Raw genomic sequence first — 18,405 nt, forward strand, 5'->3', positions numbered from 1 at the left:
GTAACTTAGATACACAACTAGTTAATAAATAAATTGATGTCTCCATTAAGTGAATTGATGATCTCAACAAGAGAAATACAACAAATACATTACATTTATGATAATTATAATGTAAACCGACAACATCCTTCATAATCACGAACTATCAATTCTAACACATGATGTATTCACTTTGCCAAGTCATATCATGTAGCGTGCCATGTTGCCATCTGATTCAACACCGATAATGATAAGGAGAAAAACAGTAACAAGTAAGAATGGTTTCTCTTGCAACTACTAAAATCATTAACATTCCCTCTTAGCAAGAGACATCATTCATATGTCATGGTGCTTCTCAACCTGACAAGTACAATGGAATTGCAACCGAAAAGTGTCAATAATAAAAATCTCATCACAATTTTTTTCAATTTAATATTGTCATCTCAACATGACATTCACCATGGGTATCCCCAGAGGGTGAAAGAATAGAAAACTAAGTCATGGATTCTCTCACATGACATCCACCATGGCTACTCTTAGAGGTGTTAGGAATAAGGTGTCTCAACCTTGTATAATTCCTATTCTTATTATTTGTTTTGTAAAATGTATTTCTTGCAAATAATGTTGATGTGTCGACATCTTGAATTGTGTGTAAGGAGATCACGGCTAAAACGGTTATGACGAATTCCTATAACACGTATGAGCTATGTTAGGAAGATTCAATGATAGGTGAAGACATGTGGCAACTAAGATATTTGAGTACCTTTGGGAGTAGCCCTAAAGTGAAGCGCATGTTATAAGCATTTTTAGGGTTGCGAAGAGAGATGATGCAAAAAGGGTGTATTGTTGGTACTGCGAGTTGCTATTAGAGTCTTCTGTTGTCGCTGTTGAGCTTGCACTGCAAGTGTATTGTAACTTTTTGTTGAAGATAATACATTGTGCAGGTTCTGGAGGGGTGGGGTTGTTTTACCGAAAGGTTTTTCCCCACCGGCAAATCTTTGTGTTATGTGTTTCTTTCTTTGTCTATTTTCTGTATGCATGGTTGGCTGCAATATTGTCATTTACATGATATTGAATTTGTAAGTGTAGAAGATTTTAATAGGATTTGCATCATACTTTCCTTATGAGATTAGTGTAGGAAGCTGTTTCCGCACCTGAGTTTCCTTACAAGAGGGTGGATCCACCATAGATATTCCCAGACAATGGAACAAGGGCTTTCATCCACCGGCAAATCTTTGTGTTATGTGTTTCTTTCTTTGTCTATTTTCTGTATGCATGGTTGGCTGCAATATTGTCATTTACATGATATTGAATTTGTAAGTGTAGAAGATTTTAATAGGATTTGCATCATACTTTCCTTATGAGATTAGTGTAGGAAGCTGTTTCCGCACCTGAGTTTCCTTACAAGAGGGTGGATCCACCATAGATACTCCCAAACAATGGAACAAGGGCTTTCATCCCAAACTTCTTTTGCAAAAAAAGAATGCATTAACAAGGGATCGCACCTCGAACTTCTCCCTCATGGAGAAGAACTCATTAATAATGGATTGCACCTCAAACTTCTGCCTCTCAAAGAAGAATTGATTAACAAGGGATTGCACCTCGAACTTCTCCCTCTCATAGAAGAACTCGTTAACATGTATAAAAATCATTGAAGTTAAGAATCTTTCTCAACAAAGACTCAACTCTCAACAGGGGCAGCATTCTCAATGCTTTGATTATTACAATAAAAAAAATGATGACAAGATTGACCAAACAAGGAGCTTTTGCAGTCACATCCTCTACAAAGGACTTGGCAGTCTCCTTCTGCCAGGCAAGCTCCCGCTGAATCTTATATCTTTTTTTAATTGCAAATACAATCTATATAGGTTCTTCCTCTTCAATAAAGTTATGTACCATTAACTTAGTCCCATGATTGCAAACGAAGTTCTCATGTTTGTTCATTTTTCAGCTTGCATGACTTTGCATGTTATCTCTCAACATCCTGTTGCTTCTTGATTCATCTAGGAATCGTTTTAGAGAGATTAGTAATAGTTCATAGAATCTAACTATCAAGAAGAGAAATATATAGATCAATGCTAAAAGCAAACACTATTCTCACTGTAATAATATGTATTAAGTACATAAAATTCATGAACAATATTCAAAAGTATAATCATAAAATACTTAAAAGAGTGCCTATACTTATCTTTCAAATGTGCCTATTATTCTTCTGTTAGAAGAAAAAGTCAAATAGATCAGAAGCAAAAGTCAGTTGGGACTGCTTTGTTAGTGCAGCTCGTTTGAAATCTGCCTCTCCAACCTCTGTTGGAGCTTCTTGTACATGTAACTCTCAAGAAATAATTGTCCCAACCACTTGAAATGCAGTGATGAGTACTCAAATCACTTCTGAATTGACTATTGGCTTGAAGGACACACACAGACCTAACTGAATGGAATATGCAATCATCAACCTATCAGTCCTATGCCATCAAACAAAGTCGTACCCCTATTGAAGCCAAAGCATCAAGAATGTAGAGATGCTAATCCTTCATTTCTTGCATTTCTTAGATTCCCATTTTCTTTTTGATGAGGATCTTTTTACTCGACCAACTCGTACCATGCTAAACTTTTGAACTAGAATATATTTAATGCAATAATCAGAGCCTTCAACAAAAATAACAAGAGAATCAAACATAGATTTACCATGGGAAAATTCCCCTACTCAGGGAAAAACCCATCCAGAAACGATGTTTTCCGCATAGATTAAATGATTAATGCACACACAGACAATGAACAAGAACAACAGAACTCCTCCTATTATTTGTATATGCCAAGACATTACATTATGCTACATAAGATCAAATGATTTACAATGATCCCAGACGGGGTATAAATACTTTCTGCCGAACCTTCCTGAAGGGGTCTGTCCGCTACATAACAATCCTAATCTACCCGTCGGCTACAAAATCTTTACCGACGACATGAACCTGTCGGCTATACAATCTTTACCCACGACATCATCCCCCCCAAAAAGAAAAAGTCGTTTCCGGACGACAATTACAAAATACTTGAGACAAATTAACACACAAAATACATTAACTGACTAACAACACAAGATATATCACTTCCACATTTGTCTCGTGCTTGCAACAAACTGGTCTCCAATCCATGATGCATCTATAGCCTCTGCTAACACAATACTGTCTCCTTAGCTGACCTTGATAGCCACCCGTGCTGTTTTCTCTGCTGCCAACTCCTGGGCACCCTGAGCCAAGTGTCACTGTACTGCCTCCGACTCGATGATCAACTCCTTCCAAGCTCTCTATGCATCCACCAAGACAGCCTCACGTCCAACACCTACTCCAAGCGCCTCCGGTACACAGACACTCCATGCCTGCAGCAGCTCTAGGTTGCATCAACTAGTCACACTTCCCACGACTGATAACTGCAGTGACTGGAGGTCTAGGGGGCAACGCCCCTCATCGCCAAGACCAAATTAGCACTCCGAAACTCACACAGAACTGCATGGAACACACTATTTCTGTCATTTTCTTCCGATTCCACACTCTTTCTGGCAATTGCTTATGTCTACCCTTCCCTTTGGCATCATGCGTTACTCATTTCGAACAATTTGAATCTGTTGACGTCTTTTTTTATTTTATTTTATTTTAGAAAACCTCCTGTCACCCTTCTTGGTCTCTCTCTGCTGAAAGCACCTGTTGCTTTAAAGTGTAACCCTGCGGAAGTAAGAGATGCCGTCGAAACAAAAGACAAGACACGACTAAAAGACATAACGCCTGTGGAAAGAAGGGTTAAGCTGCGGAGAATAGAATGCTGGCGCTTGGTGAGAATGTCCTCCAAAGCCTGCGGGAAGGAAAGGGAATAGTCGACCTGCGGAAGATAAAACAACCGGTGGGAATGAAATCTTAAGTGGTCCACGAGCTGAGCCTTATGGCGTTGAGAATCTTCAAAGCAACCCGTGGGAAAAGTGGAGTTTGTGGAAGAACATACGCCGCGGGGAAGGAGGATGCACGCGGAAGAACTAAAGAAAGCTGCGGGAAATGAAATCCTCCGCTGAAATACATAATTGCTCGCGGGAATCATAGGTAGCCGCGGAAAACAAGACCCCCGTGGGGTGTCCACGCAACAACTGTCCACGGGACAACCTGCCCACGGAACAACAGTCCGCGGGTGACCTTGCGGGCACACCTTCATTCTCTCTTTTTTTTTTTTAAAAATAAAATAAAATACACCTCAATTTTGCCTCTAGACCTTGCCATTTTGCAATGACAAGGGAGTTGTTCGGACTTGGCCATTCTGGGATGATGACGGAGTCTTCTTGGCACGGTACATCTTCAGTTTCGACCCCTTGACTGCCTGAGGCACTTCTTGCCCATCCAAGGTTCACAATTGTATTGCTCCATTATCGCTGACCTCTTAGATCTGGTATGGTCTTACCCATCTAACCTTAAACTTTCCTGGTTTGGTTTCATGTCGTCCGTCGTACTTCAACACTAACTGCCCCGGCTGAAACTCGTTTAGTTCCAGGTGTTTATCATGCCACGCTTTGCGTCTGTTTTGTGTCACCTCTGTAGCCCATTGTGCCTGTGGTCATCGCTCATCTAGATTATTTCCTTGCTGTCGGCACCCTTCAACTAATTTTATGGTGCGGTGCATTCTTTTCTTTTTGTGCGGTTCATTCACCGTGTACCGGAGGGTGGGATCTTTCTTTTTCCTGGGTTCGGATTGTATGTTCTTCCCCTCAGCTTCAGCCGTAACTGCCTTTCCTTCTTCTGCTTCTCTGTACTCCTTCGGACATTCATTTTCCTCTTTTTTCTCACCTTCGTTAACCTTTAACATATTACAAATCGGAAAGAGTTCGTAGTCTTCTATTTGCTAGTGGAAAAGGCCATTCACCGAGTCTAGGTCGTTGTCATTCGATCTTCCTTCTAGTGTCAGTACTCCTTCGTTCGGTTGCATTCTCCTCTTCCCTTCGTTGTCACTTTTGCCTTCACCTTCTGAGTCTGACGATGTTGCCTCCTCACCTACCATTTGTGTGTGCAGGTCAATTATGAATCTTTTGCTTTTGCGCTCCATTGATAGGGTATTTCGTTTCCAATCATGTTTTACTTTTGCTTGCACCAACCAATTATGTCCCAAAATAGCATCATATCCTTTTCTTTTCAATGAAATGACCACGAAGTCCAATGAAAATGGCCGTGTTCCAATAGTTACCGGTTGTGCCCTCAAGGTTCCCAATGGTTTGTTCACGTGCTGGTTTGCCATGAGCAACTGGAATGTAGGTGGACAAAACGTCGGCTTTCCCAACTTCTTCCAGGTATCCTTCGGTAACACATTCACGTCGGACCCTCCGTCGACAATTGTGTCTGTTTGAACATTTCCCAAAATCCCCATCTTGACGACCGCCGGATGCCTTCTCGTTGTGAGTGCCAGAAGCATTGGGTCTGTTGTCGTTGTTCCACTATTGTCCCTATTTCCTCCGCTGCTTTTGGAAGCAGTGTAGAGTTCAGAATGGTTGTCCGTAACTGGGGCATTGTGAGAAGGTGGTCACTTAATTTGATTGGTACTTCCATTTGCATCACCTACTTTATTATGTTTTGCTCGGTGCAATTCCTTGTTGAGGTGCCGGTGGTGTCCTTCAATTGAGATGTCTTCGCCTGCGATGCCTTTTCAATTTCTGCCCGCGCTTCCCCCAATTTTCTCCTTTCTTCCGTCGAGTCGGGGTACACTTTTGCTTGCCTCCGTGTAATTGCTAGAACCTCCTCTTCGTCTGTCCCGACAGTGATCAAATTTACTCCGGACTTTGAGCACTTGGCATCTTCATGATCGCCGGGTCTGCACCATCTACATAATAATTTTGGTGTGTTTGCTGTTGTACAATCCCGAGCAAAGGGGCCCCACAAATTACATGCTCAGCACTGAACGATCGGCCGTCCGTTCACATCATACTGAATTTGACTTCGGCTGCCATTGTTATTGTTGTTTTGCCCTCTGCTATTATTTCTGTACCCACTCGAAGTGGCACCATCAATGTTTGTGTTTCCGTTCCCTCCTAACGTGGAGGCTGCCTGTTGAGGTCCTTTGGTTTTCTGATTGAAGGGGCATTCTTTTATAGAATGTCCCATGATCTGGGAAATATCGTAGAACTGGTTCTTTGGACAGGACCCTTTGGTGTGACCTTCTGTCTTACACTCCGTACACCATAGCTCACTGCCCTTTGTTTCTTTTTGCATGTTCTTTAATTCCTTCATCATACGAATCATGTTCTTTTGGAGGGCTCGGACCTTCTTGCTGCTACTTTCATCATCGCTGCTATCTTCTGTTGAAGATATGTCGTCATCTGAATCTGACGAGCTACTCTTCTTTATCGTCTTCTGTTCACTTTCCAAGTTCATTGCCCGATTGTATGCCTCAGTGTATGACGATGGTGACACGATCTTCATCTTCTTTCGCAGCTTCGGGTGAAGGCCTTCAATGAACCATCTTTTCTATAGCCCATCAGCCGACTTATTCTCCATTTTATTGATCAAGTCCTTTAGCTTCCTGGCATAGACTCGGACCGTTTCATTCTTCCCCTGTTTTGTATTGTATATCTCTGCGACAATTTCATTGTCATCGCGCAACGGTTGGATTTTTGTGATAAACTCCTTGATGTTGTCCCAACTGTTTAATTTTTGTGGATTTGCATTGGCGAACCAATCAATTGAGACACCCTGTAGGGTTGCTGGAAACTGCCGAACCTATTCGTTTGTATCAGTTATGCCATTCGCCCTCTAGATCGTTTCACATGTTTTACAGTGTCAGATCGGATCGGCCGTACCATCGCCATCAAACTTCGGAAGCTTTTCCTTTGGTCCTGCCATCACTATTGGGTTTTGTGCACAGGTGTTGTTCGGTCCTCTAACATTGGTGTTGTTCACTCCCACACCGTGGCTGTGCACTCCCACACCGGTGATCTGCAATCCCACACTGGCGGTTTGCACTCCGGCGGTCTGCTCTCCCACACCGACGGTTTGCACTCCCACATCGACGGTCAACACTCCTACACCGGCAGTCAGCACTCCCACACCAACGATCTGCACTCCCACACCGGCAATTTGCACTCCCACACTGGCAATTTGCACTCCCACATTGGCGGTTTGCTCTCCCACACCGGTGGTCTCAGCAGTTGCGAACCTTGGTGAAGAAGGATCTATTGAAGTTGTCCCTTTCGGAAGTGTATCCCAGACGAAGAGTTCACTCCACGCTCGTGCTCCCTTGGCACTCTAAGCCGTGTGAGTTGATTCCCTTATGTCTGGATTCTCTTCCCTCGGCAAATATAGGCTCCATTGCTTCCTCCACCAATTCCACCTGCTGTCGAGTCTCCTCCAACAATTCTTCCGCGCTTTTGTGTCCGTCGGCAATCTTCTGGAACCTCCTTCTGCGTTCGGCTTGCTGTGCCATAATTAGATTTTCTTGCACAGTACATATTCCATCTTTTCCCCCTATTTTATTTCGATCCTTGTTAACCTGATTTGGCATTAAGCTTCATTCCTTCCTCCTTCCAGGTTTATAGGGCAACGACTCCAAATGTTTTCCGCATAGGTTAAATGATTAATGCACACAAACAATGAACAAGAACAACATAACTCCTTCTATTATTTGCATATGCCAAGACATTACATTATGCTACATAAGATCAGATGATTTACAATGATCCCAGACGAGGTATAAATACTTTTTGCCGAACCTTCTTGAAGGGGTCTGTCGGCTACATAACAATCCTAATCTACCCGTCGGCTACAAAATCTTTACCGACGACATGAACCCGTCGGCTATACAATCTTTACCGATGACAAACGAAAGATAGTTCCTTTATTTAATTCTCGAAACAAACACAACTATTTTTGCTTATGATCTATGTCTCAAACTAGTCAATCAATAAGCGTCACAATTGTTTAATAAAACAACTTATTGCAAACAACATGGTTGAAAAACTCTGCGATGTATTGCAGAAATCACAATATATCGCACGACTACAGGCTCTGCAATATAATTGCAATTTAAATCGGCAGTGAAATTACGTTTTTTGTGTCGTAATTTTTTCATATTAAAACACCAAATCTCATGTGAGATATTGGTTGAAATTGGTGCATAAAGTCAATTTTTCTTTTGAGGGTTAAAGAAGGCTCTCTCAGTTATAACTCCATTGTACCCTCGTGATTGGGCTTGTGCAATGACTCCATTATGCATAGTCCCTGTAATGATTGGTGAGAGAGTAGGGTTTTTAGCTGCGATGATAGTTGAGTTTTATTTTTAGTTGCAAATTTTGCTACTATAAAGTGATCATTTTCCTGTTCTACTATTAAAAGGCTGCTATTAATATTTTTAAACTATGGAATATATTTTATTTCGTATCCAATGGCCTTGTTTGGTCTTTTAATTTCAGTTAAGCAAATTAACTGGAATGGATGGCTATTAACGAGGGTCATCACATCTTATAGGAAATTACTAAAGTAAATAAAATTTAACAAATTTATTAAATTTTATATTTTATATTTGTTTTAACAATAAAAAGTCTAAGAACATAAAATAAATAAACTTAAATAAGTCTATCAAATTTTAGATTTTTATATATTTTAATAATGGTAAATATAATTTTTTTTTATATAAGTGGAATTTAATATCAATTTTTTCTCTTGTTGAACTTGTTTCAAATGTCACTATTGTGGAACATGAATTAAATAACAACCTTGTGACTTAGCAGTTATATTTAATTATAAATTTATAAGAATATAAAATAACAATCATATTTATTATTTATATTACAATTATTATACTTAATGTTATCTATTATAATGATAACATATTGTAAGAGTCCAAGAATGTTAAATAATTATAAGAACTCTTATGATTTGGAAAATAAGTAAATAACAAAAAATATATACTTCAACATATTTCAATAGAAAAAATTATATATTTTACTCTATTTTAACTTTAAGAAATATATACTATAGCATAGTAGAAGAAATAACATATTTTGAAATGTTTGATAAAAATGCTGATTTATCGTTGAGTTTTTGAGGGGCTGAATTTTTTTCAATTTTGCTGGGTTGGCAGAGTTATTGTTGAGTTTGAGTTTTTCAACTATGACAAACACAATAGATCCCAAAAACAACTTAAGGATCACAACTCAAAGATTGTAAGTTATAAGACAATACACAATATAAATGACTCAAACAAATAGTACAATGAACTACGCAACTCCAAATCACCTTTATGATATAATAATGGAAGATATGACAAGGCTCATGTATTCTCAGAGCAGAATGAACACATGAAGCTAGTCATGGTAATGTTGCTACCTCAAAATTGGAATAACCCGAAAACACAATAGTTTCTACAAAAACGAAGAGACTTGCTGACTACCAATCGACAACGGGTATGAAGAATACATGAAAACTTAATAAATTGATTGACGCCTCTATTAAGTGAATCGACAATATGAATAAGAGAACCAACAACACTCCCACAACATTTATGATGGTATAAATCAATAGAGAATAATAGGAAAAAATATGTTAGATGATGAAGGAAAGGATGTGGACAAAGAATGAGATTCAAATCTTTGTTGCACACATCTTCAATTATGGTTGACAATGGTGTTGACTGCTTGTGGCATATAAGGATTGAATCCTAGCCCATAAGAATGCTCATGCCTCCCATTGTCTAAGGGCATTTGAAATCCTTGTTCTTGTTTACCACATCCATTCCCAATGAATCCATGTTTTGGTAATAAATGATAACCAAGAACATAACAAGAACCCATATTTAAATGATCTTTCAACATAATTTTAATTATAAGACTAAACACAAGATTTATTTGTAAAGATAATTTTATGAAAGTTTAGAAAAGATATAAAATATGATATTAGTTTTTTTTGTCATTTAAAAAAAAACACAATAAACAAAAATAGTTCAAAAATGCATTTGAGTGGCAAAATACAATCAAACAACAAAGTCATGGACTCGACAACCCCCCATCAAATTAGGTTTATTAAAAACTGGAATAAGAATAAGCGATTCTTATTCCATCATTTTTTAGAAATTCCGCCATGCTCATTTTGGGGTCAAATTAGGATAGGGGAATTCTATTTCCAATTTTGTATTTTACAAACAAATGACAAATTGGCAAATGCGGGTATTTAGATATTCCTATTCCTGCCCAATTCATGCAACCAAACGGGGCCTAAAGGTCCGTTTGGTTTGTGGAAGATGATAGGAATTGGTTTTTTCAAGATTTGGATTTGAAATTTTTTGCGTTTGTGTCAAAATTGGCAAAATGGAAGTAGCATACACGACTTCTAATTTTGTCTCAAAACCAGGTTTTCCGACTTCCTATTAGCAAGTAGGAATTGAAAATCAAAACCTGGTTATATTTTTTGAGGAGTGTAAAAACAATAGATTGGACTATTTTTTAGACTCTGCCTTCAACTCCAAGCTTATGCATAAAAATGTGTCTTCACACGCATCTTTCGAGTGAAACAAACGGTTCAAGTAAAATCCCAAAATGGGAATGAAGATTTACAAAACCTTGATTTGGCTAAACCAAGGTGTGTAGAAATCCCGGTTTTTACAATTCCACGAAACAAACAGACCCTAAGAGAAGTTTGAATTTCCCAAAGAGAAATCTTGATAGGGTTATTTAATTATTGAATCAAATCATATTCTAATCCAAAATTTTGAGGAAGACAGGTTGGAGGAAGAAGAATAGATTGAGAAGTTGGGAGAGAAGTAGTAGGTTGAGGATTATTTCTTTTATGATAGGTTTGAGACACAACACGATAATCCAAAGGTTTGCTAGGTTTCCCTTTAATAGTTATTAGAGGACAACCTTTAAGTGCGATGAGAGGTTTATTGGAAGTTGATTGAGGGTAACGTTAACTTGATTAGGAGCTTGCTTCTTCATAGACTCATCAGTAAAAGTAAGCATTAAGGGGTTTTTATATGGATCCGCTTTTTCCAAAGAGTTCTTAGAATAGGAATTGTTGTCCTTCATTAAGGCTACATCTCTACTAGGAGCATCAAATGAAGGCAGAGTCACATTGATAAAAGAATTTATAATGTCTTCCTCGTGCTCTAATTATCCTCAGAGGATGGTATGTTTTAGGAGAAGAAACTTCAAGCTTGTCATGTTGAAAATAAATGGGAAAGGTATTAATCATTTTGTTATCTTTTTAATGGGCAGCATTATCATCTAGAGGTTCATCCCAAATAGTGAGATTATTGTGAATTAAAGGAGAAGTACTAGTGTAATGCAACAAAGCTTCATTCCTAAAAGGCAAGGTATCACAAAGGGAATGTTGTAACGTAGACCCATTAGAGAAGCACATATGGAGAGAAGAGTTAACTTCAATCTTCAACAACACTCCTCTCGAAAGAGAGGTTAAAAAAAGGCTTAAAGACATCTTGCATTGATATGTCCTCATTGAGAGGGGGATCTTTAGGAGGAGGATATAGTGATAAAAGGGAAGCTAAATCACTATCACATTGACAAAATGGATGCATTGGGAGATTAGTCTAAAAGAAGAACATGAAATTTTGATTTTATATTTTGAATGTGCACCAACAAGAATGAATTGGAATGGGAAGTAAGTAGTGTATGAAATGAAATATAGATATTTTTTGCCTTCTTTATCATAAAATGCAAAAATGTAATGAATGTAGCTATGGTAGATCTAAACACATACAATGTGGCAAAGATGATATGTATACAAAGTAGATCTAGATATGGAAGTACTAGCTATAAAGTGCAATAATGCATATAATAAGAAGTTGCATAGAAAGTTCATGCAAGAAAGATCTAATGTAAAAGAAAACTAATAAAAGGCTATCTAACATCAAAAATGAAAATGGCGGGTAAGATGTTTGGTTCACCAAAATGTTTGGGGAGATGTGTGTATCAATTGAGATCTTCTCCTAACATTCAATTACAAGGGAAAGAGGGGCGTCTAAGTATAACTCTTAATATAACTCAAGTTAGATTAGCAAGACCTAAGTAAGGTGAAGGGATGTTAATACAAAATTCAAATAACACTAAGTACGTAACCAAGTCTCTTTCATGCAATGTTAATCAACCTTAGATTTTTTATGTGAAGGTAAATTGATTAAATTGAATTGCTTGCTAGTTTGATTAACTTGCATAGGGTTAATATGCAAGAAACACAATTACAACCCTAATTATATAAGAATTCAGATCTAAAACATAATTGGACAAATTAGAATGCAACTTTACCTTGAGAATGTAGAGGAAGACATCTTGAAGGCCTGAAAAAAATAGATTGAAAATAACAGTAACAGAATAGAGACAGACTTGGAATCATTATGGTAAAATTATGAATGTGTTATTAAACAAAGATCATAAATGATATATATATATACACACACAAGTATACACAAGTATACACAAGAATGTTTCTATAACGAACAAAGAGAAATAAAAACATTGTGAAGAGAAATAAAAAGTTTCCATAAGGAATAAGAGTTTATGGAAACATTACAAAAAGAGTGACCATTAGAAAAAGAGGGAAGAGAGAGAGTAAATAGAAACCATCTAATATCGTAATACCCTCCCTTAATGGTTAATCCATCTTCAAAAAACATAAATTTGCATGTCCTCAAAAAGTGTAAAAGGCAACCTCGGGTTAATCATAGAGGTTTGCATGTTATGCAATGTTGGCCTATGGCTAAGACCCTCCCTGCTAACACTGGTCAGAAGTTATGCGAGTCCTGCATTTTTTGATCACATGACCAAATTTGGGGCAATAGTTGCATTGGATTTGCTTTTTCTTGGAGCTATTTTGAGACTGAGCAGATGATTGAGATGGGCCTTTATCCTTGTTAAAGGAGTGAGCTGAAAATGCTTGTTCAAAGGAGGATGAATGAGCACTAGTGTCAAATTGTTGTTTTCAACGGTCTTGCTACAGAAGTTTGGTGCACAAATTTGGAAATTTGAGGTTTACATTAGTTGTAGTAATGTTGAGCGTCTCAATAAAGTGCTCATAGGATGATGGTAGACTTTTTAGAGTAATGACCACCATATCCTTTTCCTCTATTGTATGACCAATGGCCTCAAGCTTATCTTTGACGTCCTTAATTTTTAGAAGATGTTTCTGTAAGGACATGTGCTCATCCATAATAATGGAGAATAGTTGATTCTTTAGAAAGAAAGCTCTTCTTTTATCTGATGTCTCGTGGACATCCTTCAGTGTTGTTCAGATCTTTGCAGCTGTCTTGCTAGATGACACTTGAGGCAGCTGATCATCAATAACTGAAAGCTTAATAAGCATAATCGCTTTATGATTACGCTCATCAAACTTCTCTTGAGTAGCACCAACTGTGGTAGAACGAGTCAACCTAGAACAAGCGCCTCAAGGCAATGATACTTGAAGATCGTGATCATTCTCTGCTTCCAAGTGTTGTAGTTCTTTCTGTTGAATTGTTGTCTGCCTTCCAATAGAAGATTGGTAAGAGATGCCATGACATGTTTTCAATGCAAAAAAATGTAAATATAAGAAATGACACGAACTTCTAGGTAGATCGATAGAAGATGTAGAAAATTTGAAGACACTTGAATAAGAGGTCAAAAAACCTAGATAGAATCTTTTGCCAGATTTTGATGCCGCTGGCTCAAAAATTGAGGTACGAAAAACAATGCACCCAAAAAAAAGCAAGATTGACCTAGTTGAGATCTGCAAAAACCCATCAAGGATTTGCAGGAAGTTTTTAAAACCAGCATGGAAAGAGAGATTCAAAAGAAGCTCTAGCCGTTTCCGTTTTTGAAAAGAGTAAAATAAAAAAGTGGCAGATTCTGTAAAGTGGAAATGAATTTGTTGTACAAAAATCAGAGACAGAGGGTTTAAATTTAAAACACCCTAGATGCTGTCCTTTCCAGAAGATGTGCAGAGAAAATAGGTCGAAAATGCCCAAGAAGAAGGCCACGAAATTGTAGAAAAACAGGCTCACAAAAAATTGTCAAATGCAGGCCCAAATATGCCAAAAAACCCAGTCATTTTTTAAAGAAGTTGTTTGTGTTGGTAGGGGAAAGGCAAATGATGCACGAGTTGCAGAATAAAGTCGCCTAGACAAAAAAATATACAGAAACCCTGGATGGATTTTAGAAAAATATCCCTGCAAACAAAGTTTTTAACACACCCAGGCAAAGCATGTGGAAAATCTTGAGGCCAAAATTTCATGAAGCAATTAAAGTTTTTCAAAACCTATTTTGAAAAATAACTCAAAATTTCAATAATAGAAACTATCTAATATTGTAATAGGAATTAGGAAGTTGACGGAAACAAAACCTAGAAAGCAATCTGTCCCAGGCATAGGTTGATTTTTGGTGACTTATATGTTGCAATTAAGGGTATATGTCAACTTGGAGGTATAGGTTGACCTAAGTTGCCTTGTACTAGAGCCTAAAATTTCTGCAGATCTTGAAATTTTTGCGAAACGGGTACTCAGGTCTGTATCTGAAACTCTTATTTTGAACCTGTACACAAGAAAAAAATGGTTTTGTTTGTTGGGGAATGACATGCTTTGGTCAAGAAATAGATTGAGGAATCAACCTTGAAATGAAAGGAAACGTAAAGCATGTAAGGAATCAAGATGAGTTGTAAGCAATTCACCTCGCTTGATGAAACCTTTGTTAGGAAGGATTTTGCAATGCTCGATGTTGTTGATGCCACATCTTCAATATGATTTAGGATATACGTCACAAGTGTAATTGATGTAATCAATACCAAATCATGGATGTCATGGATGTAGGTGTGATTGAAGGAAGAAGAAGAGGAATGAATGCAATGGATGCAATGTAGATCTCCTCTCTTGATGACTAACATTTGATGCTGGATCTTGTAGAGGAAATGCTCCCAATGAATCCTTGAATACCTTTAATGCTTGAAGATGCCAATGTGCTTGATCTTAGATGTCTCATGAATGCATATGATGACTCTTGTGTGTGTATTATATCCTTGTGTGTATGAGATGTCTCTTGTGCATATATGTGAAAATGAAATGCCCAAGCTCCCTAAATAGTAGTTTTCAGGATAAAAAACAAAGTGAGTTGATCGGAGCATTGGAGAAAACAGTTGAGGAACCTGATAGGACACGAGACCCAAAGCTCATTTGATCCCAGGTTAGGTCGACTTGAGTTGACCTACGTTGGATATACGTCAACCTAGGTTGACCTATACTTGAGGGAATCTCAGGGTCTGTGATTGCGAGGTCTTGGGGGTTCTGTAAAAGGAATCAGGAAAAAAAGCAATCAGAGCAGGAAAAAGAGTCATTTCAAGCACAAACATATCCATGGACCATAAATTCACTAAAGGGCGGAAGCTAAAGTCTCTAATGATGGGTGCTTCTATTTTAAGACAGTGCAGTAGCTAACACGGTCTAGTGGTTGGGACCCATATGTTTTGTTTTGTATAGTAGTCTTGCATAATAATTCCTCTCCCTAGGTTGCATTTAAAGGGGGTGTTAGAGTATACAAGTCTTTACTTATTTCCTTGCTTAAGTTTACTTAGGCTAGGCAATTATAAAAAAATGTTTAATAATCAGGTAGCTTTTTAGTATTTTTGTTTGGGAAGTTATAGATTACCAGAAAATTTTGATCCCTTTTCCTCCTATTATATTTGGCTTATAAGTTTTAATTAAGTATATCCTTCCTGCCATTTATACAATTTAACCATTGTCCTGGCAACTGAACTTTTGGCAGCAAAAAAAAATGGTGAACAGAGTTCCAAGTAATTTCTCTGTGTTGTATTCATGCCCCAGTCTTGTTTATACAAAGGGACCATAAATACCGGTCTTATTTATACAAATGGACCAAGGAGTTGGCTTAGACAGAGCACTATCAAGTTAACTGAACTTGAAAGCATGAATTCAAGTGTGGTATATAGAATTCAAGTCTGGTATTTATGCCCCATAAGAAAATATATATAGAATTCTGGTATATTGATATTATCAAGAACAATCAGTTACATTCAGCTTATCTTTATGTCTCCAATTGCATTATATCCATGTCTTAATATTTTCTTCTATTGTGCGCATAAAATTTAAAATATACATCAAACACTGACATGGTTTATCTTTGAGGCAAATTACTGGAAATAAGACTAGTTTCAACTCAGTACTAGCCTCATACAGGCTGTAAGTATATTTTAAAAGACAGGAGTAAACATAAGTATCAAACAAATGCAGAAAATGAAACATAAACACAAAAAAGAATAAACCTATCAGGAGTTCCTAGGATAAGGGGAAACAGCACAAATCTATGAGAATCATTTAAAATCCCATGATCTTGTGCAGTTTCGGTGCATATCAATTAGAACTATAACCATTATTAATCGTAATCTATTTTATAATTTATTTCTTTGTAAGTCTTGCTTGATTTGTTTTTGTTGATTCCTATTTTTGCTTATGGCTATTTACTTATCTGATCCTTTTGTGAGATAAGAATGGAGATGTTACCGTTTTGTTTTATATCTGCAGAGAAACCAAAGATACCGACTAATTTTGAAGAGATTACCTGGGCAAAACTTAAAGAAGCTGTTACTGCCATTAATCTGAAGCAACCTGTGTCTTGCAGCCTTGAGGAACTTTATCAGGTTTTGCAATAATCTACATTATTTTTCTTTTATCGTTATGAGTTGCAACTGTTTGTGCAAAGTGGTCGACTTTGACATAAAATACATTTCAATCATTGTCATAGGCTGTAGAGGACCTTTGTCTGCACAAAATGGCAGGGAACCTTTACAGTCGGCTTCAACAGGAGTGCGAGGCAAACATCTCTGCAACATTACAGTCTTTGGTTGGGCAAAGTCCTGACCCTGTAGTGTTTCTGTCACTTGTAGAAAAATGTTGGCAGGATCTTTGTGATCAGATGCTGATGATTCGGAGCATAGCTCTGTATCTTGATCGCACATATGTTATACAAACTTCAAATATTCGTTCACTTTGGGACATGGGATTGCAACTATTCCGTAAGCACCTATCTTTATGCACGGAGGTTGAACATAAGACAGTGACTGGCCTTTTGAGATTAATAGAGAAAGAAAGGTAATTGCAATTCAATTCTGGTTTGATGATCATTTTTGAGCGCTTATTGATATATTGTTTTGTGTGGAATTTGAGTGAACCCTATTTTGCAGAGGTATAGTTTTTGATGCATGATCTAGTAACGAGTAACAGCTCTGTATTGCCATGCCTTCCTTTTCATTATTATTGTGTATTTAATGCTATCCTTTTAAGTATTATTATGTTCTTGTAAAAGTCATATTGAATGAAAGAAATGACAAAGTTGACTTCCATGATTGTATAGTTCACATTGGAAGAAATGTTTTTGGAGTAAGCCATATTAAAAGAAATCAATCTATCCTGCTTTACCAGGAATGTGGCAGTGGACTGCTCTTTCTAATGAAACATGTTCAAATCAGAAAGAAGAGAAATGGCTGAATGGTTGTCACATCCATTCCGTTTGGTCCAAAAGTGGTTGCTGTTTCAAGCACCATGTTGGGTTCTTTCAGGGACAAATGTGGACAATCTATGTGAGGCTTTTGCACTTTCAATAAAACTGTTGTGCGAGAACCCTTCTTTCTCATCAAACTGTTTTGAACTCATAAAACTTGAATTTCTGTTCCTATACTTGTGCTGATTGTTTATTCTTTATGAGATGTTCTTTTACTTGTATTTGGTGGAAATCAAATGACTCTGGCCCACCTAACATTTGTGTGAAGTTAAATATTAAGAGTACTAGTTTTTACGTGGCATATATTTTTGGGTAAGATTTGAGAAAATATTGTCCAATAAAAATTTGAATACCATTAATTTTCTTTTTTGTCAAGAAGGTTGTCTATTTCGAAGGATATGCTGTAATAAACTTCTGAATAAAAAGTAAAACATTCATAAAATAAATTAACATTGTTATTGTAGGATTCTACTATGCACATCTTAAACATTTTCCTTTCTAATGCTTGTTTATCTGTTCAGTTTGGTTTATGCAATACATAATCTTGCAACCTAAAGTCCGAAATAAATTGACAAGCTGAAAAAGATCATAGAATTTACTGTGGTAAAATACATTGCGTTAAACAGGTAATCAGTCTGCCCTACCAGTTTTTAAACAGCAGACAGTCAGAACTTTGGAGCACCTATCAGTGCTTGAAGAGTCGTTTTAAAAGAATACCAAAGTCAAACGTGGTAGTAGTTACCCATTGGTGAAGAATATTTGACTCTGACTGGGACAGGCATTGTGTGCCTGAAGAGAGGGTTGCGGTTGAAGTATCATATTAGATATAAAACAGACGAGAAATGAAGAATGAGCTGTAGAATCCAAGATCAATTTGGTCTAAAGGAGATTAAAAGCATCAACATGAGTTAAAATGT

The 18,405-nt window shown here is 37.4% G+C and overlaps 1 protein-coding gene across 1 annotated transcript in view; it reads left to right on the forward strand.

Annotated features, from left to right (window-relative positions):
- CUL4 (cullin4) overlaps positions 1-18,405 on the forward strand; it is a 55,937-nt gene that overhangs the window by 22,180 nt on the left and 15,352 nt on the right. The window contains exons 2-3 of the mRNA XM_089811925.1: positions 16,513-16,628; positions 16,733-17,079. Coding sequence (XP_089668051.1) covers positions 16,513-16,628; positions 16,733-17,079 — 463 coding nt within the window. The remainder of the gene's footprint in view (positions 1-16,512; positions 16,629-16,732; positions 17,080-18,405) is intronic.

This window comes from Cupressus sempervirens, chromosome 11 (assembly GCF_028749045.1).
Source record: "Cupressus sempervirens isolate cs-2001-9-10 chromosome 11, ASM2874904v1, whole genome shotgun sequence".
NCBI lineage: Eukaryota > Viridiplantae > Streptophyta > Pinopsida > Cupressales > Cupressaceae > Cupressus > Cupressus sempervirens.